This window comes from Scyliorhinus canicula, chromosome 2 (genome assembly GCF_902713615.1).
Source record: "Scyliorhinus canicula chromosome 2, sScyCan1.1, whole genome shotgun sequence".
In the NCBI taxonomy this organism is placed as follows: Eukaryota; Metazoa; Chordata; class Chondrichthyes; order Carcharhiniformes; family Scyliorhinidae; genus Scyliorhinus; species Scyliorhinus canicula.
Genome location: NC_052147.1, coordinates 33,994,406 through 34,015,676, shown reverse-complemented (window position 1 = coordinate 34,015,676; position 21,271 = coordinate 33,994,406). Strand labels below are relative to the sequence as shown.

Genomic DNA, 21,271 nt, shown 5'->3' with positions numbered 1-21,271 from the left:
TGTGAAGAACAGTGTGGTAAAGAGAATTTTATCACAGGCATCAGAACCATATAATTCCGACAGCACAGAAGGAGCCTTTCGGCCCATTGAGTCTGCACCGGCCTACTGAAAGAACATTGTACCTAGGCCCACTCCCCTGCCCTATCCACGTAAACCCATCTAACCTACACACCTTTGGACACTAGTGAAATGAAAAATGAAATGAAAATCGCTTATTGTCACGAGTAGGCTTCAATGAAGTTACTGTGAAAAGCCCCTAGTCGCCACATTCCGGCGCCTGTCCGGGGAGGCTGGTACGGGAATCAAACCGTGCTGCTGGCCTGCTTGGTCTGCTTTAAAAGCCAGCGATTTAGCCTGGTGAGCTAAACCAGCCCCTAAATGCGCAATTTAGCATGGCTAATCCACCTAACCTGTGCTTCTTTGGACTGTGTAAGGAAATTGGAGCACCCGAAGGAAACCCACACAGACAGTGCTAACCACTGTGCCACATTGCCGCCCTTCTTAATGATCCTATTATGATTGGCAACAATGACAGGCTTTCAGTAAAGTTAGAATGAGGGAAGATATAATCAACTGTTTTAAATAATAGAATCATAGAATCCCTACCATGCAGAATGGGCTAGTTCAGCCCATCGAGTCTGCACCGACCCTCTGAAAGACCACTCTACCAAGCCCACTCCCCCACCCTACCCCCATAACCCCACCTAACCCACACAGCTTTAGACACTAAGGGGCAATTTAGCATGGTAAATCCACCTAAGACCTGCACATCTTTGAACTGTGGGAGGACACCGGAGGACCCGGGGGAAACACACGCTGACATGGAGAAAATGTGCAAACTCGACATAGACAATGACCCAAGGCTGGAATTGAATCCGGGTGCTTGGTGCTGTGAGGCAGTAGTGCTAACCACTGTACCGCCATGCTATTTATATAATGAAGTATGTAAATAGTTTTCTATCTGAATCGAGAATGTCAGACAAGAGAAAATCCTTTATAAATGAAAAGTTTGAATTTTGAATAAATTCCTCCTTTGGGGCAAAATGTGCAGATTAAGCTATTACCTAAGGCTGAAACTTAGTATTATTTCCAAAGGATCCTGGTTTCATGAATGATAGAATCATAGTTTTACAGTTGTATAAAAAAATGAAATTTTCCAGATCCATTGATGTTTCTGTATTTCTGAAACCTCATATTAGCTACAGGAAGTCAAGGTTGTGAACATAATTTGTTATCGAAGCGACAAGTGAAGGCATTCATTTTAGCACAATGGGCTTTTATCCTTCCTTGGTCACCACTATGTAAATATCATCAAAATACTTTTTGTGCACCTGTACATTTTAAAATGCACAATGCTAATTCATGATTTCATGTCACACTAGTTGTGGTATCTACAATGATAGTTGTGGATCTAGGATATGGTTTAAAATTGTCATCAAGCACCCATGTCAGTCTTAGTGAAACGGTGATGTGTTGATTTTTTTATTAATACAATGCTTGAGTCAATCACATGTAAGTGTAATTAATACTTCTTATAATATGCATAATGTAAGTCTGTACCTAATGTTATGCACGATCTCCGACTACTAGGTGGCATTGCAAACCCATCACATCACCATGTGATCTGGGATTGGGAGTTGGTCGTGCTGGGAGATAAACATATTTCCACAAGAGTTGTTCAGTGTTAGTTGTTTGTTAGTTAATTTAGTCTAGTCATCTTACCATGCAGTTTGTTCTATAATAAGTTATTTTAAATTACATGTTCTGTGGTTTATCATTCACTTTGGCCAGTCAACAGAACATGACTTGGTACCAGGATTGATGATTTAGCCAGAACTTGAAGATTCTGTAAAGAAAATTCGAACCACTGAAGATAACTCTGCAGGATAAGAAAGGAAACAAATATTTGCAACTAACCTTGCAAGCAACTGGCATCTTATGCTCAATGCGTGGTAAAACTTCGAAGCCTGGAATGGAAGGTATCAAGGCATCTCAACAGCTCTGGTTTACCGGTAATGTAGACAAAAAAAGGAGGGTGCTTAAGCAGCATTTAAATTGTATGTTGCAGCCCTTGGTCTGCAAGCCAAGCCTGTTGCGAGGCATATCGCGTTGCTGCTCACTGTAGCAGGTCCCCAAGTAATTGAGATCTTCAATACTTTACAATTTGAAGACGAGACTGACAGCAAAAGCTTCAAAAAACAGCCGGAAAATTTAATCAGCATTGCTCCCCTAGAAAAAACAAAACCATTGAGTGCTATAAATTCCATATGTGCACGCAGAACGCAAGAGAAGTTTTCGATAGCTTCCTCCCTGACTTGCGATTGAAAGCGCAGTCATGGTTTGCACATTCTCCCCGTGTTTGCATGGGTTTCGCCCCCACAACCCACAGATGTGCGGGCTAGGTGGATTGGCCACGCTAAATTATCCCTTAATTGGAAAAAATGAATTGTGTACTCTAAATTTATTTTTTTAAAAGAAAGCGCAGTCGTGCAACTTCGGCACACTCCAGTGGCCGATGATAGTTTTTGAAATCTCCGATAAGAAAGTGGGCGAGGGTCTAAACTTGAAAGTGCCATTCAAATATGTCACGCTAATGAGCTTGCTGCAAAGCAGTTCGACACGTTTAATCACCATAGTTTTGGTGCGAAGGCTGAAGAGGTGCAGACGTCATTAGTGTGGTGATGCATCTAAATAAGAAATGTGCTCCCAGTGCGGGCGGCCATTTTGAGCAGCCGACCCAGTTATAGCATGTTCCTACTTTCACAGATGAATATTAGAAGCAGTGTTCACAGTACATGGATAGAAATAAAAGAATATCATCTTACTGTATAGGAAAACAAAATGAATCAAAATGTGCAAATGGAAGTAATACAATTGGTCTGCTAAAAAGTAGCCAATATGTCAAACTGCAGTCTGTGAGGGCTTAGTGTGAAAGGTACCCGTACCGGTTGAGGTTGTCCATGAAGGCCCAGCCTTCTCAACCTTGCCCCTCGACTGAGATGTGATGACCGTCAGGTTAAATTACCAGCAATCAGCTTCTCTCAAAAAAGGGGAAAGCGGCGTATGGTGCTCGCGGACTCTGGCGCCTTTAATTTCACGTTACATGGAAATATGGAAAACTACGATAAAAGTGTCGGCTGTTATTGGGATGTTATTTTTGTTATTTTTGTCCATAAGTGCTTTTGTCCGTCTTTCAGCATTAAAAAGAAGACAGAGGCAATGTGATATTTGGACACCTGTTTAGTCTTTTTGAAAATGACAACTAATTGATCAAAGGACAAAGAGTATTTTGTACAGTGGTTTAGTAGATCACTGCTCTGCATTCATCAAATATATACTGATAATTTCAAAAATAGATTTAGAACTTAACTAAAATAGTTATTTCCTTTGTAAGTTTGAGGGAATGTTTTTGTCTAGTGTTGAGAAATGAAACGGCTTTCCATGTTTTACCCATAATTAATACGTTATAAGAATACGTTGTAAGAGAGGCGGAATAGAGCCTAATTGCAATCTAAATATCAGCAACGCCAGAAAATCCATTCCAACAATTCGGTCTGGCGTTTATACTTGTCATGATTAACCGACATAAATCAAAAATCCAAAGAACGTAACTGAACATACAAACCTGCTAACATAAAAATAAACGGACGGGCAGTGACCGTTGTACTTACTAAGGCAATGTCCCATTGTGAGCTTTACTGCTAATTCAAATGTTTTATTTTAAACGTGGTTTGCTTACCATTCAGTATGTGTTCTCAAAAATCCATTTCCCCGGAGAAAGTGCCACCTAATGACAGAGTATGCGACATAAAACCAACTTGTTGCATTGGCGGGGAGTATCAATTATTTTGCATTAAGTAAAGATTGGTCGATAAATCAATTTTCAAGAAAACAAAAAGGAATCTGATAGCACGGGCGTCGAAATGTAATTATGAAGAGTAACAGCGATTTTATCATGGAACACAAAGGGTTGTCGAGAAAAGTGAAAAGCCAAGGTCAGTTCACCACTGCGTTTGAAAAGAGAGAAAAAGATTGATATGCTTTCTTGTTCTTGTTTATTTGTTTACATTTATTTTCTAAAGGATAGATTAGCTGAAATTATTTGAATTATTTCAGAGTTCAATTTTGTAAAGCAAGTATGATTACCTCTCTTGTTTATTATAGCTTTTAATTTCGAACTGTGTCATTTATAAACGTCTTACTCGGGATCAGGACGCGTCTTACTTTCCGAAATAGCTCGCCTGCAGGATTTTAAATTAATGGTTGCCTCCGTACTTTTCTCAGCTGCTTTATAACCACGGATTCTAAAGTTTCCAGTGACTGATTATGTGACAGACAATAAGTGTCCACTGGAATCAGAATTATTTATTCATTGTTTTTTTTAGTTAAGTAAACATTTTGATTTGTGAATTTGTTATTGTTGTGGTAACGCGTCATAATCTATGTTTGAATGGAGGTTGAAGACAATCCCAGGTTTCGATTATACGAAGGCTAAATGTAAACGGTCAAACTGCTTGGATACATTTTCCGGAAACTCGGATTTCTAAAACGGTACGTTTATTGCATTTAACGCGTGGTCTTTTTCTTGAAACATTTCAGTGAAAAAATCCTCATCAAACTCGGAAGTACAATTTTTACATGAACGTTTTGATCACCATACCAACACAACAGTGTATGTGTACATGTGTATATGTGAGACCAGTAAAAATATAACAAAGGCGATATTTAATAATACTCCTGTAAAAATGGGAATGATATTGCGAAAATGTCATATTACGAAAATTAAAACAATCGCGTACTTTTTAATAAAGTTAATAAATTTAATGACCAGAGAACTGTTTTAAAGATGCATCTGATTTTAGCAGCTTGCACAGCAACAGTTGATGACCTGAACTGCTTTCTCAAACCCTCCGTGCCAACTATCGTTCAAACTTGATGGAAGTAGTCATCGTGAGATACTTTGGCTTTTGCAGTCCCAAGACATATGTCTAACTGGGCTGGGAGTTTGGCAGTAAATGCCGGCGGGTAAGGCACCTTACATCTTTACATCCTCTTGAGAATGGTGGCGATCTCTCAAACATAAAGGAAAGAGGAAGGGTGCGTTTTTGCTCCGACGTTCGAAGCTGTAAGCCGGATAGTGATTCCGGAGGAGCAGACCCGATTCTAAACAATATATGTGTGTTGACGATATGACAATCGCAGATAGCCGAAACAAGCCACAAGTTTGGAAAACGTATTTGCATATAACAGTGGTTGGATTGCCAATACAGGTGGCAGGAGTGCTGGGTAGTAGCTCAGCCCAATGTTGTTTTTCTTATTTACGGTATGCGAGGAACTTTAGTCATCTTTAACATAGAACCTTTGATACTTTCTAAGCCAGACCTAGCCAAACTCGTCCACGGTAACTGGATAATTTAAAAAGCTACCTTTGGATCAATTATGTGGTCAGGCGCCTCTAGTGCAACCTCCCATTTCCTGCCCTACTCAGTCTATAAATTGAACGCATTGCTACATTTGTCTCCTAAAATGCGATTGAGACGGTTGCACTAATTTTGGGGGAATAGAAACTTCATATGGTTTAGAGTGGAGACAAACGATTCCTTGCACGCGTTTATTGTCTACCAGTTCTTGAGATACAGCTCTCCCTTTGATAATAAATCATCTTTATTGTCACAAGTAAACTTACATTAACCCCGCAATGAAGTTACTGTGAAAAATCCCCTCGGAAACTTTTGTACTTTTGCATTAGTTGTGATAGTGTTGATGGAAAAAGTCTGTCGGGTGTATCAGTCTACACTTATTCAAGTTGGTACACTATCAGCATCAATGTTGTCTCCCAAAGACGTTAAACATTCATTTGAAAGATATTTAATTTAATTTCGTCGCGTAGTGATTCGCCAACCCATTGCTTAAAATCGATCAAACATTTCAAAGTTTAAATACAAACTGTTTTTCCCCTATAGACACATTTCAAAATATCCAATATAATATTCGAGGACCTCTCAAACCAGTTAAAAACGATCCCTGAATTCTGACGAAATGTGTTATCGATCTAAGTCGTTAACTCTTTTTCCTATCCCCACAGATGCTGCCAGACCCATTTCCAGCAGTTTTCCGCTTTATTTCAGATTCCCAGTATCCGCGGTATTTTGCTTCTGTCAGGGATTATTTCATGGAGATTGCGAAAATTATTCTGCGATTGTTATGGTCCTAGTTAAAAAAAAGATGTACCTGTTTCTAATCAAATAATTTTATTGCTGAAAACAAAAAAAAAAACGTTGTGTGGTGTCAGTTTGATCATTTGAATTCTGTTTTTAAAAACCTGGAAATAATGAAGCTGGTATCAATAAAAGTTGCCGTGAATCTGCTAGATTTTCCTAACATCCCAACTCAATAAATGCTTGATTCATATCCTTAGGGGATGAAAACCTGACATACTCACTAGGTCTGGCATATAGCCTATATGAGAATCCAGCCCCACACCAATGCAGATAATTAACCCTTAATTGCCATCTGAAGAGGCCCTGCAAGGCATTCAGGTTTATCACTACTTCCCAATTCAACCAGGAATGGGCAATATCCGAGACTTTGCAACGAGTCCACATCCTGAGAATGAATGCAAAAATAAAACAAGTATGTGTGTGGCACTGTCGAATAGAAATACTACTGCCATTCCTGGAGAAGGCTTGGGCATTTTCCACTATAATAATTATCTTACAGCAGGGGCAGTAAAATCCTTTCTGAGATTACATATATTTTAAAACATTTAACCTTTATAAACTAGCATGTGTCAAATTCATTTTGACATCCTTGAAAAAACAACAAATATGTTCATTGTTAAACATGTTAGTTAAGCCAGTGAAGTAGAATCTTCCACAATCTGAGAATTCGTCCATTTAATACTTAGTCATTAAAATGTTGCTCACAGATACTTATCCAGATCGAGTAGATCCTTCTCGTGGTACTGTGATGTTATTATCCCAGTTGATTTTTATTCAAATCAGTCTCCCAAGACTTAGAGCACAGTCCGCCATGTTTATGAATTTGAATAGCCTCCCACTCCCAGTCTGAGGTGATGCAGCTTTTACAGATGATATTTAATATATGCACCGGTGCACACAGTTTATGAAACTGTCAGGTTGCATTTTCCAAATCCGTTGAGAAGGAAAATACATAGCAATAGCAACGTTTGCATTTATATAGCACACTTAATCAGCAAAACGTGCTTCGCCGGAATGTTAGCAAACAAGCTGAATGCAATTCCGCGCCATATGATGAATTCTTAATGCCATAAATAAATGTTAAATTAAATAAGTTAGTCTATGTTTAATTTTTAATTACACGGAAAGACATCGCTATATTTGAAAAATCTCTGCAAAGGTGGGTTGTTTTTGTAGCCATCTATAATGAGAAGGTCAATAAAGATTAGCTCAATGATTTTTGGTAGCGAGATCACACAAGATATATGTTCCAATGTGATCGATTTAACAGTACTGCTATATCACACCAATATTGTTATATACCGAACATATATGCACGCATCTTTAAATCAACCTCGCCTTTACTTTTTTCCCGTGTTTGTGCAGAAACACAGCTGAGCAATGGAGCCATCCAATCTGCGCCAATAATTCAGTTCAGCGAATTGGAATATCTTTTTGTTGCAGCGCAGAAACATTCACACTGGGATGTTATATTGCTACTGTTATTTTGCTACAAGCTTTCTGGCGCAAACTGGCTACGTATTATAGCAGATTAAATTGATGCTTTCTGACAAGTGAGTACAGAGAGCATTTTATTTGCTTGGCTGATACAGTACCGATTGTAAACGTGCGGAAATAATGTATGCAATAAAAAGGCGCAGAACGCCAATTATTATCACATCGTAATCCAATTCTTTAAAAATGCAAATAATCCTCATTACAATGACGACAGAGGGCCTTCAATCGAGAAATATTTTATTTTTACCTCCAATTTAAAAATGATGAAACATATATGAAAGCATATATGACGCATTTTACAGGTTTCTTGATAGATATAAAATATTTTGCGTTAGTTGCATTATTAAACGCTCTCTCGGTATTAAACGTGGTTCATATGAACCAATATTTCTCGTGTACTTTAAAGCATGCTCATTTTATCTTTCAAAAAGCAGCGCTTACATCAATCATCATAATCCCGCTGAAGGGTGTTTGCGGTGGAACTACTACAAAAAACAGAACCAGGAAACATATTTAGCACCATATCAGAGTTCATAAGGAAGACGTTCGCTTGTCGGCTTAATGAATAGTAAAACAAAGCGATTCATTTTGGTGGTGAATTAAAAAAATCTTTATCCTCTATGGAAATCACCATCATGAACCCGAAACCGTCATGCAGCCACCTTGCTCTGAGGAGGTTGTGTCCTTTTTTAAACCGGGGTTTATCTTTTCAATAACTGACCGTTTGTTATAGCTGAAACAGCTGCCATGAGACCTGGCGCTTGGTTTTCACGCATCACCGGCTCGCGTCAGACTGTGCAATAGTTTAATGTACTGAAGGCATTTCCACAGCCTCGGAAATCACTCGAAATGGCTGCAAGGGATTTCTTCAATTCACACTGTGTGGAACTGCAAAAATATAATCAGGACTCTTAATTTCAAACAAACCGGACCTTTTTTTTTAAATCCAAAAGCGATTCATTCTATGTCAAAGCTTCGGATTTATGTTGTGTTTTTTTTTTATTTAACTGGAAGCAACAACATTCTCCATCTCCGACCCGAACTCCCCTCCCCCTCCCCCTTTCCATTCGGAACTCGAGATGCGAATATTGAATCCTGTGTTAGAGGGGTTACAGCTCCTTGTATTACGTTGCTCCATCTTAAAACAGTCGGTTTAATGGTCAGGTATAAAGGAAAAGGTATAATTGCAAAAACTCAAATAATGACCAGTTTTCAAAGCACCGTAGATCGTAACAATAGCAATTAATTAAGACTGCATTGTAGATTAATCCGCAGTACATCAATGGGGCATGTAAAATGATTACATTACATTGAACTTGACTGTTCACCTTTAAGAAAATACTACATTTTCCTCAGAAATGCTGTGTCCTTTCATCAAAGAAAATGGCAACTTAAATTTGATGAAATGGATCGTATTGATTAGCTGGACTTCAGCTTGGTGAAAATGTGCCAGAATCTGTAAATCACAGACAGCGGGTCTTTCCGCTGATGCTCCAGATTACCGCATAGCAAATTGACATTAAAATGTTATATCCTAACTGCAGAGCGATTGGGGAATAGATCAAAGCAACACAATGTTTTACATGCATGGGCATCGTTGCACGTTGCAGATATAAGAAGTAATTTAAAATACAAATACTGAACCGATAATGGAGAGAGCCACATTTTGTCTCATAAGTGAATATTTCATGACTGATACGAAGGCTCGAAGGTTATCTATCACGGAATCGATATTTGAATATTTGAATCTACATCCGAATCCACCCGCATTATGATCTGCCGATAGCTGTCAAATATTGAGCGCCCCCCCCAACCCCCGCCACTCACCCTCCACCCCCCCCCCACCTCCTCCACTCACCCTCACCCCCCCCCACCCCCCACCTCCGCCACTCATCCCCCCCCCCTCCGAAACTTTTTCTTATCCATACCGTCAATTTTTAATTTCCTATGTTCTGTTAGATCGATCGTATATAGAAACAAAGATCAGAGTGCTTGCATTTCCAAACAACAGCGCTGCTTCTTAGGAGGTGATGAAATCCTTACCCTTGCTTCTGGTTGATTGGCAAACTTGACAGTGATTGACAGGCAGCCATGGCAACCACATACCGAATCTGCCAAGTCCAATAGAAAATCAGATATGGGATGAATGTGTTCCCCCCTTTTAACAGCAGCTCATCATCGAAACTGCAGAGGATCTAACCCTGGTACTTGGAACAACCAAGTTCATATCTGGCGTCTGGGTACCTAACTCGGACGCACGGCTGCTTGTTTTACCGGTTGGAATTCGTTCCGTTGACTTTTGTTGTTTGCATTTATCTAGCTTTGCCTTTATTTACCTCCCCCTCCACCCCCTCAAAAAAAAGAATCAATGTTCCAGCTGCCAATTCTGAATTTCAGCCCTCAGCAGGTGGCGGGGGTTTGTGAGACCCTGGAGGAAAGCGGAGACATTGAGCGCCTGGGTCGCTTCCTCTGGTCACTACCGGTGGCCCCAGCAGCATGCGAGGCGCTCAACAAGAACGAGTCCGTCCTCAGAGCTAGGGCGATCGTGGCGTTCCACACGGGCAACTTCCGAGAACTATACCATCTCCTGGAGAATCACAAGTTCACCAAAGAGTCACACGGCAAGCTGCAGGCCCTTTGGCTGGAAGCGCACTACCAGGAAGCGGAGAAACTGAGGGGCCGTCCCTTGGGTCCTGTGGACAAGTACAGAGTTCGAAAGAAGTTTCCCCTACCCAGGACCATCTGGGACGGAGAACAAAAGACTCATTGCTTCAAGGAGAGGACGAGGCATTTATTGAGAGAGTGGTATCTGCAGGACCCCTACCCAAATCCCAGCAAAAAGCGAGAGCTTGCCCAAGCCACCGGACTTACACCTACACAAGTGGGTAACTGGTTTAAGAACCGTAGACAAAGGGACAGAGCCGCAGCAGCTAAAAACAGGTCGGTATTATAGGCACAACGTTTTACCTGTCTGTAAATATGTGTTGGGTTAAAACAAAAAGGCAGATTGCTTTGTCAACATCAGCTGCAATACATCAAGTAGGGACCAACTACGATTGAACATTTTAATATCCCATGATTTTATGGTGGCAGTTTAACAAAATATAAAAGTATTCGTGTTTGTCTTTATGCAATTTGGAAAATCGTCTGTAAAGTGACAAAATATGTAATTGCATTAAATTAATAGGCAAAAAAAACCTGAATTGGTTAATATATGGATACTTAGCTGTGTCTGCCCACAACGATCTTGTATCTATCCCACCGTGAAGCGGATTCCAGCAAACCATATCTGACAGGGAAATACTTCAAAATTCAGTTCTTGCAACGCGATTGAGTCAAACCTTCCAGGTTAACTCTTTGTGTCTCAATAAAGGGGCTGGATTTATTTCCTTACATTCTTCTGCGAAACACGTGTGTTAGGAGATATTCGATGTTGATAAACGTTAGTGTTACTCTCCTGCCAACTGTTTCCCCTGCCTTTAACACTTTGCTTTGAGGGAGCCGTTAGCTGCTTCAGCGTACTTATTTGGAAACGCTAGCAGTTTTTTTAAGGCTTAAGTCTTAAAAGTGTTTGATCTGCTTCGTTGTTGACATTGCTGCTCACCTTCCATAGTACACATCTTCAAAGTGAGAGTCGAGTATTTAATTTTAGCTGCCGGGAAGTGTGTGTGTGTGTGTGGACCCCCCCCCCCCCCCCCACCCCCCACACCCCAAACCCCGTTTAGATTGTAATTCCTCGTTGTGTTTTCCCCACGAGAACAGGCTGCAGCAGCAGATTCTGTCACAGGCATCCGTGCGTTCACTGAGCGAGGAAGACGCTGCGGTGGAGCCGCTGGTGGGCGCTTCAAGTCCCGCTGCCAGCCTGTGCAGCGTCTCGGAGAGGAGCAAAGCGGCCACTTCGGCTATCTCCATCACATCGAGCGACAGTGACTGCGACATCTGATAGGAGAGCCCGCACCCTGAGAGTGCCTCCAATTGCCTGCACAGTGAGTCGAATAACGACGTCCCTTCGCCACAGTGGAGGACACCAATCGCCACGACCTCTGAGGAACGGCTGTGCTCCTTTCACGGGCAGAAGTTCTTCGACCACGTTCTTTCAATCAAAAACTGGCTGTTACCTTTCTTTAAAGGATACCTATAGAAAAGAAATGACCGAAGTGATGCCTCCATAACCATTTCTGCCAAGCTGCAAAATTCTGAGCACCTGCCCTGTATCTTCGTGGGTATTTCATGTTGAAAGACGGTGTTATTTTTTTACTTTACTTTAAAGTTTTATATATATATACATATATATGTGTCTTTATCTATTTAAAATAATTGCTTCGTTAGCTTTTTGCATTATTTGTTTGTTCGTTTGTGCACAGTCTGTAGAGTATTGTTCATTGGGTAGTGGTTACACAGTTTGAAAGATAAATAAAATATTTAACAATGAACATTTTCTTTCCCGAATTTTCAGTTGATCTGCGTTTTGCTGAATAAATTATCCTTGTAATTGTAAAGACCGTGGGGGGGGGGGGGGGGGGGGGGGGGGGGGGGTAACATAAATATTTCGGATTAGCCGAGGAGAATTTCAGATTTAATCTGATCACCTAGATTTGGAAGGGATCTGTTAATCCGACATTGTTAAAGCCAAGCGCCATGCCAGAGGCTAGCTAAACCTCGGGGAGCCGAAACAGCGTGGTATTATACAATTTGACGTTCATCTTTAAATCGCTTGAGCTGTGCTCTTTTTTGCTCGCTCCGATTAATTTTATTTGCGTTTCCCGTATTAGGAAAATGAATGATTCAGTCCTTCGACTTGATTTGATTTTCTGCTGCAAAAACACTTAAAAATTAGAGATACACAAAAGATGTGAACGACACTGTATGCCTTGGCCACGGACCGTTTCGCTTTTTGAATAGTGTTAACAGCATAGGCGACCTGCCGTGCAAGTTGTTGTCGGCTGTGTATTACAATCTGATTTGCTTTATAGCTGCAATGTTTGCAATTCGTGTTTACTATAGAGAGTGAAAGATGATTGAAAATATTCACCGCGTATTTTCTTTAACCTTGTGAAGCCTGCTAATGTTTACAATCAGCTGAGTTTTCGGTTATGCGTTGACGGATTTTGAAACGGTTGTAAAATATAAGGGGGGATTCTGTACCCCAGTAACCATTACAACAGCAAATCGAAGGATAGTCATCAGTCCGAGACAAAATTGCTGCAGAGTAGGACAATGCCTTATTTCAATACCACAAACGCTGTTGTGTAACCTTTTTGAACCGTAAGAAGAGGGTAGCCGTGGATTTCAATTACTTCCATAATTCAGATGACAAAGTTCTAAAACAATACTCGAGTATTAACTCCGAACACCTAACTGCTGAGAAATATTCGGAAATGCCTCTTTGCATTTGCTATAAAGCACCTCAGATGAAAACAGTTCTTCGTGCAGCCAAAGTAAATTTAAGCGTTACAGAAAAGGTATGGTGAAGTTCTATTTTTCTATGAACCATTTAGTGTTGCTTTATTTGTATATGCATTTTATTAAAATTTGTAACATGTCCCACACATGCGGTTTAAACATAACATAACGATACCATTCGAAAATTCTCTTTAAATTAGAAGAAACGGGATCTTCATTTATTCGAATGCACATATTGTGCAGTATGCAACAACATGCATATTTTAATTCAACGCCTGGTGTATGAGGAACACATTAAAGTTTAGACTGATAGAAGTCAACACTATTTACTTGTTAATATTGCTGCACAGGGCAATAATATCTGCCGAGTCTTAAATAATTCCATAATTGGCGATTTTAGTAAATCCAATGGATCCTATAAAACCTAGTTTGAAATCTGCGGTCAGGTCAGAGGACATGGTTAAAATAAATTAGATGTTTATGAACCCAATTTGTGCTGATATTTTATCTTTGCTAAGCGTCTTATGCCCCACGCTGTGTTCATTCACACAAGATCGGCTGTCCAGCAATCTTCACAAATGCTACAACAGCCACGTACTACTGAACCGCACTCAAATGGCAACATGCTGACTAAATGCGACGATTTCTTTCTTGTATGAATTTTAAGCTATACCTATGAGCAATGAGGTGGTGTGTTTATTTGTATAAAATATAGGCATGAAGACATAAATAGTAACTATGGTTTTACAAAGACGCGTTTTCAAATTTGGGGGCAATTATTGATGGATTATTTTCGGATCGAAGCACAGTATTGTTGGACATTATTGCCTATAATTGTTATGTTTTACCGTGGGCTCCCTTATGATCAGCCACATTATTACAATTAAGTTAAAGGATAATTGCTAAAATGCAGTTCTGTTCTCCAATTCAAACGACCAGGGCGGTAAGGAGATATTGCTACTGATGAACAACAATCGTGCTGTTGCAGCCGTGTTACTCCAGGCAAAGGCTTAACCAAATGGGACGTTACAAAGTTATGTACATGTAATTCTTTCATGTTTTAATGAACCGCAAAGAAGTTTGCAGCTTTTAGGTCATGATTCTCAAAACATCGCTTCGTCTCGTTATTTGCCAGCATGTTTATTGGACGTCCTACTCACTTGCTGAGCCCCAAGATGTATTTTCAGGACTGTCCATTTAATTGCTGTTGCCTTGTGCATAACGACTGTCTCGGAGTGATCCAAACGAGACTTCAGAAATGAACTGGTGGACATTAATGGGTTTGGCACTCTCTGTGGGTGCCTACTTTCACAGATTTTTTTTCATATGTTATATAGAAACCATCAGTGTAATTGTTTTTTTTTAACTCTAGTCATTTTGCCAAATGCAATTCGACTCAAACCTAGCACGGTACGACTTCAACCGGAAGAGATCTGTAGCCGCAAAACAGCCAAGATTAAATATCCGTGTTACCTGATCAACTTTGCGATTAAACGGCATGCAATTACTGTTTTTTTTTTCAAATCAAGCGATCACAGTTTTTCGTATGGATCGATGCTTTTCTTCTAGTGTACATAACTCCAACAAATCCGCCGTGGTTTTAAGCTAATATTTGTCTATTTATGACATCATCGAGAGCCAATGAACGTGGAGCATTTTGTATGCGAGTTATGAATTTTACTAGCATCCCGTGTACCGGGCAAGTGATACTGATTGGCCATGTGACCAATCATTATCAATGTGGCAGAAATCACCCAATCGACAAAGGAAGAACCTTCACCAGCTTTTAACTTGGTGGAAAACACATCGGTGAAAAGTTTGTCTAATCTTTAGGAAAAAGCGATCTGTTGAATTAATACGAACATCAGAAATCTGTAATGTATAGACTATGAATTGATGTGGTTGCGATGCAAGGCTGAGTGAGCCTATCTCAATTTGTTGGGATTAAGTGTAACAATATAGAGCCACGGTTTCATAAGGTTGCAAACATCAAATCATTCTAGGAATCCTCGGTAAGACTGGAGATTTGCTTTGAAATAAAAGGGGAATGCTAATCGTTGGAAAATTCACTGTTAAACCATTAGTTTCATGATCGGATGACATACATGTAAATAACTCATTTTCTATTTACTGTTCCGCGGTTCACTGCAGCTAAGGAATGTGTTTTCCCTTATTTACACATATTCTTAAGATTAGGTTTGAGCGACTTAGCTTTCCAGCGAAATTGCGTTTTTCTAATGAAAAAAATGTTATCCACATGTGCATATGATTTCTGTATTGCAACCAAAAATCTAAAAATGATTCCTGTTGGAGTCAAATGGTGGAAACTTCCAGCTGCTTAGCAACACATGAATAAGAAGTAGCAGCCGGACATATAAACTGTGTATTATATAACAAAGGACATTGGCGAATAACTACTGGTCTTATTTTTAATACGCGGTACAAAAAGATTTTAAATTCATCACTTGTTTGCGGTTTTCCAGACATATTCGAACTACATGGAAGAACAATATTACCAAAAAGCGCAAGTATTGCTTTCTCGATCTGTTGAGGTCTTAAAGAGAAATAAAACATTGTCCTCTAACGTGATTAGGGGAGGAGATGTGCGACAGCTTATTCTCTTTTGTGCGCGACCCAGGGAAATATTTGAAAATATTTCCGTTTCTATTCAAGCGTGAGATAGACCTCAACGGGAATGAATGGAAAAGTCTTGTAAGTAGTCAATAACGTTGTCAAACTTCTCTGAGTAATAAACGCTAATGATGGGATCTCGAGTCCCTGGAGGACAAAGGGCGCTTTCAGTATTCTGTAATGTTGTATTGGCTAACGAGGAGTTTACAAAAGATTCACCATGCAACATTTTGAATCCGCAAGAGGTAAGGAAAGCAAAAGGCAGGGGTTCAGACAGCATTGAACTATATACAAGAGAGAAGGAAAAGTGAATGGCAAGCGTACGACTGAATGGGTGAGTGCAATTCTTTAAATTAAAATATTTTAGAGTCCAGTTAGTTACTTTAAAGCAACAGCGTTCAGTTCCAACTTAAATGACGTGAATTTGTTCCTCTTTTTCCGCCAACATTGGACGAGTTTACCGGTTCATTCAAATTTAGACTGGGTACTGGTTGGGTGATTTTGAGTCAATGAAATTGACCTGAATTGACAAGCGTATTGTTGCAAAGGATTCAAAAATTGTGATTTCTGTGGACACAATTTGCTAACATTCTAATTGAAGTGATTATCAAGCAAAATGTCACATTTCTTCAAATCTAGCTACCAAACTGAAACCTGGCGTGGAAATAGCATGTGATTGTGGGGAAAATGTTTAATAATGTCAATTTAATGCCGAGGTGTTCATTTCATGGGCGATAAACGGTACATGTGAATAGATTTCTCTTTCTCACGCGGGCATGCATTGATACTGAAGTTAGGCTCGCAAGACAACAGAACTGGCCTTTTCACTTACACACGTTGCCGAACTTGAAGTATTTAAATACATAATATGAATCTAAAACTAGTCACAGTGCATTCTTTACATTTGATTTACCAAACTGTAATGAGAAATACACGCATTAGTAATAGGGCGTTAATACATTCTGATAGCCACAATAAATAATATTTTAAATACAGAGATTTATTTGGGAAAATGTTTAGCCTCTCGAACTATAGCATATAACTGTAAAAAGTTTTGATGATCTTACTCTTGAAAACTAAACGTTACCACCAAAAAAAATCACTGAAACCTTTCTATAATTATCAATTACATTTATGAATCTATTGATACAAGTAATGCATTGCATGAAGAGTCACAAACATATGCCATTTCAAGGGTCCGGCGAGGCCCGCTTGTCCAGAACGCTTCTATTGGTACCAACTAATATTTTGAATGTATCCATTTTTTAATCTCCAAGATCTTAACTGGTACACCGCTCCAAACGTTCGTCATTATTTGAATCATAATATTTGTTCACATTTACTACTGATTTGAATTAAATAAAGTGACTCTATTTCCTCGGCTTATTCTGAGTCTTACCCATAACAACTTTATAATTTACAATTTTGATAATGGTAACTTCTGCATTAGTCTACTTTCGAGATGACAGACCTGAACCTCAGAACTCAACCCTTTAATGAGAAGTCCTTCTCCAACCTGTGTATATTCTTGAGGGTGGGGACGAGAATTAAACGTTCAGGTTTGGTGGAACCAGTGTGTAAGTCTGGAGTATTATTCTGCTAAATGTCCTATCATTCTATTAACCTTGTCACATTGCTCAGTCATATCTAAATGGCCATTCAAAATTCCCCTCTTGCATTTGGTTGCTTACTTGTCTGATACATTTTCAACTAATGCTCTATATTTCATATTGATCAGCTCAGCACTAAATTTGATTTGTCACTTCTCTGCTCTACTTAAAATTTTCTCTAAATTTTCTGTGGCATTCTTTGACTACCACTGTTTCAGTGACATCAGAATTGACAAGAATATAATTAGATTTTGTATCGCCAGTGCTTAGGAGAAATATCTACATTGGCGCTTTCTCACCAGGTGTGTGGTTGCAGTTTTAAATCAGCCCTCAACCTAAGGTCTGATTTTGGTTAATTGAAAGTTTTCCATGGGAAATATGTCACCAACCTCCAGTGAAAACGATTAACACCATTGATGATTGCTACCTATTTTGTGGCATTCTTGAAGAGGCAAAAGATTTGGCAAGAATAGTTTACCGCCCCTCCTCCCCCCGCACCACACACACAGATTCCTGCAGCCTAATTTCCTTAAAGTCGTTACAATTACAATTGTTATTGACGATTGAGCATGTAGATGACAGTGACAGGTTAATTTATAAAACTTCTTTACATTACAGTGGACCCAGTAACTTTTATGACATTAGTTGTGAGTAGACACAGTATAGGGAACATTTTAAAGTTGTCCACAGTGTAAATGAATGTATAGTAATCATTCGGTCTTATGCATATAGTGAGAAATGTACTCATGCTGACTGCCAATGTGTTGAGAGCGTATCTAAGTTTTTAGTTTTACAGGAAGAAGTCTTACAACACCAGGTTAAAGTCCAACAAGTTTGTTTCAAATCACTAGCTTTCGGAGCACCGCTCCTTCCTCAGGTGAATCAAGTTTGAGTTTTAAATCTTGATATAGGTAGAAACATGCTGCTGGCATTATTTCAGCAATTTTCAGATTAACTCACTTGACGAAACGGATTGCGATCCTTGCTAACGACTACTGCGGAGTAAAATCATGAATTTGCATTTGTTTATGATAATCACTAATACATGAACATATACAGGATTTTGCAATATAATCATACTGGCAAAAAACTTTTGATTCATAACGCTGTACTAAACGCACGTATTCTATGCGTTTTTAAATGTAAAATTCTGTTTACGGATTAACCATTATAATAAATCATTAATTACATTTTTAGACATACCATACTCTAACGTTTCTAGCAACCTTTCTGAATATAGACGCGGGTCTATATTTAAATTACATCAAAGACGTGCCTTATGATCATGTTATCTGTTTCCCCTTCAGATCACCAGAAAGGAATCCGAGCAACATTGGTTTCTCATGGCCCCATAAATTACGCTGCTGCAAGTTAGCCATTGAAATACAATACTAAAGAGGATATACTGTATAAAATAGGAAAATAATAGAGTATACCTTGATTACATTTGCGATTTGTTGATGCTTCCTCCCAATATAATTCTTAGAGTTTCTGTCAGGCATGGCTGAATGATTTAGATTGAATATGCCACATACAAAAATCTGAAGATTGCAATACCCTTATGAATAATTCAGTGAAGCAATTTTAGAGCTAAAAACATAGACTGGTGCAACGTTCGAGTGGCGGTGCTTCAAACCAAAAGGTATTTAACCTAAAACTATATCCAAAAAAAGTTTTCCAAAGGTGGATTTGATGGGGTACGTTGATCATGTCATATTATAACATGCAAATTGTATTAGAGCTATTGCAACACATTTGTTAAGTGCGAATAAATGCATCCTTCTAGTACAACACCTAACCTTCTCAGTCCACCATAATTTTAAAATAATACTGGCAATATTTGTACATCTCGAGCTTTAGATGGATGACATCGAAGTGTTTTTTTTCTACAATTATATTTTTGTTTTCAGGCTGTCGATTATTTTGCTCACTTATTTCGTCCTTCTTTCTGAACCCGCAATATTCGCGGAGAAAGACACATAAGAAACGTACGTAGTAGTATTCATTAAATTGATACCGTTTTTAGGTACTTAAACTTGCAACGGAATTTTTTAATGTCACGGTTCTTTTATAACAAGTCACAGTTCATGGTCAGCAACAATATTTCATGCGGCTAATCAAACATTTAGTTTTGATGAAAGTTTACAAGTTTTCTTTATATATTTACTACCAACTGTGAACATCATGATGAGCATACCAATTATTATTAGACACCTGGACAACATAGTTTTTCTCTCTGATATCAGAAAGTTAGGGAATGCTGGATACTTTAGAAACTTCCCGTTTCACATAATATTATCCATGTTTAATCAATTTAATTGCTTACAGATGTAACATTCTGCTTACTTTTGGATGCAACTTTCAGAGACAAACCAGCACAAATGTTAATATGGATATGCTTGGGTTGAATTATTGATTTTGAAATAGCTAGTTTCTAACAACTTTAATGTTCTGATTCTCAAGACCAGGGAACTCGTGCTTTTCAATACTGCAAGGGTATCTTAATGCAAATGGAAAATAATTGTTTCTGTTCACAGGTTAAATGCAACCCCTCGCTCCGTGTTGGTTTGGAAACTGGATCGTCAGCAACGAATTTGATTGCTACCTGGATCACTGCCGAAATACCCCTTTCTCCACGTCATGCAATCATTACATATATGGAGGGCACAATTAAAAAATATGTATATATATATATGCCCCAAAACAATGGTTTAAAGATAAATATGGTGGATAGCAAGAAGGTCAGATAGGCAGTTGCCTCATTGATCGTAACGCAATACTAATACCGCAGATTTACTTGATATAGTGAGATTACTATCCGTTCACTGTAGAATATCTCATTGGTCCTTGTAAACAAATGGGCGAATGTAACAATGCAAGAAGGTTATAAATATTGTACACTGAGTTTCACACAATCCTTATTTTGCAATTAAGTTAAAAATATAATTGACATTAACTGGTTTGCAAAATTATATGCAAATAAAATGGGTTTCTCTCGGAGTATAATTTTCAACATGGGTTACTGTACAGTAAAACTAGATAATATAGCCGACAGCTGGTTTATGCTCCTGTGTACACGGGGCGGGAACAGAATGGACAATGTGCAGAAGATTCAAATTGGATCGAGCACTCTTTTGGAATAACGTGGCCAGGACCCTGGAGGGGATTGCCCATATTGGGCTGTTCTTGGTTTGCAGCACTATATTGTTCTGTTGTTGGATTTCACTAACCTCTTCTAAATAAAAAAAAGAAAGCACTATTTTCGAATTAGGTCACGTATAGATTTTTCAGAGCGGTACGGTGGCGCAGTGGTTAGCACTGCTGCCTCACGGCGCCGTGGACAGGGGTTCGACCCGGTCCCCGGGTCACTGTCTTATCATAGAATTTACAGTGCAGAAGGAGGCCATTCGGCCCATCGGGTCTGCACCAGCCCTTGGAAAGAGCAGAGAGAAAATGCTGGAAAATCTCAGCAGACCTGGCAGCATCTGTAGGGAGAGAAAAGAGCTAACGTTTCGAATTCAATGACTCTTTGTCAAAGCTAAAGACAGAAAGTGGGAAATATTTATACTGTGGAGTGAGAATGAAAGATGAGTCATAGCCACAGAAATCCAGGGAAACCGGGTGCTAATTGCCACTGGAACCACAGGGAAAGAGTACTAATGGCAGTCCCCAGAGAGAACAAAAGGTGTGGAAGGTATGGAAGGCCTTGGAAAGAGCACCCCATTTAAATCCACACTTCCAACCTATCCCGTAACCCAGTAACTCCACCTAACCTTTTTGAACAGCTAAGGGCAATTTATCATGGCCAATCCACCTAACCTGCACATCTTTGGACTGTGGGAGGAAACCAAAGCACCCGGAGGAAACCCACACAGACACGGAGAGAACGTGCAGACTCTGCACAGACAG

General features: G+C 39.3%; 1 protein-coding gene and 3 long non-coding RNA genes across 7 annotated transcripts; 3 read left to right on the top strand and 1 right to left on the bottom strand.

Annotated features, from left to right (window-relative positions):
* Nucleotides 1-3,345: 3,345 nt before the first annotated feature.
* On the top strand, nucleotides 3,346-7,942 carry LOC119952120. 2 transcript variants are annotated; one of them, XR_005457770.1, is made up of 4 exons: nucleotides 3,346-3,995; nucleotides 4,457-4,551; nucleotides 4,866-5,025; nucleotides 7,587-7,942. It is a non-coding gene; the product is annotated as an uncharacterized LOC119952120 (long non-coding RNA). The 2 variants fall into 2 exon arrangements; XR_005457771.1 differs by having other exon boundaries at nucleotides 4,863-5,025.
* Nucleotides 7,939-9,829, bottom strand: LOC119952115. Its single transcript, XR_005457768.1, has 2 exons — nucleotides 9,647-9,829; nucleotides 7,939-8,606 (listed from the first exon to the last, which is right to left on the bottom strand). It is a non-coding gene; the product is annotated as an uncharacterized LOC119952115 (long non-coding RNA).
* Nucleotides 9,830-9,914: 85 nt separating this feature from the next.
* On the top strand, nucleotides 9,915-11,810 carry six6a (SIX homeobox 6a). The gene is made up of 2 exons (XM_038775675.1): nucleotides 9,915-10,658; nucleotides 11,481-11,810. The coding sequence occupies exons 1-2, from the start codon at nucleotides 10,087-10,089 to the stop codon at nucleotides 11,659-11,661; spliced, it is 753 nt and encodes a 250-aa protein (XP_038631603.1). The 5' UTR covers nucleotides 9,915-10,086; the 3' UTR covers nucleotides 11,662-11,810.
* Nucleotides 11,811-12,268: 458 nt separating this feature from the next.
* LOC119952103 lies at nucleotides 12,269-20,621 on the top strand. 3 transcript variants are annotated; one of them, XR_005457763.1, is made up of 3 exons: nucleotides 12,269-13,180; nucleotides 14,061-19,350; nucleotides 19,900-20,621. It is a non-coding gene; the product is annotated as an uncharacterized LOC119952103 (long non-coding RNA). The 3 variants fall into 3 exon arrangements; XR_005457764.1 differs by having other exon boundaries at nucleotides 12,269-15,133; nucleotides 15,605-19,350; XR_005457762.1 differs by having other exon boundaries at nucleotides 12,269-19,350.
* Nucleotides 20,622-21,271: the final 650 nt, after the last annotated feature.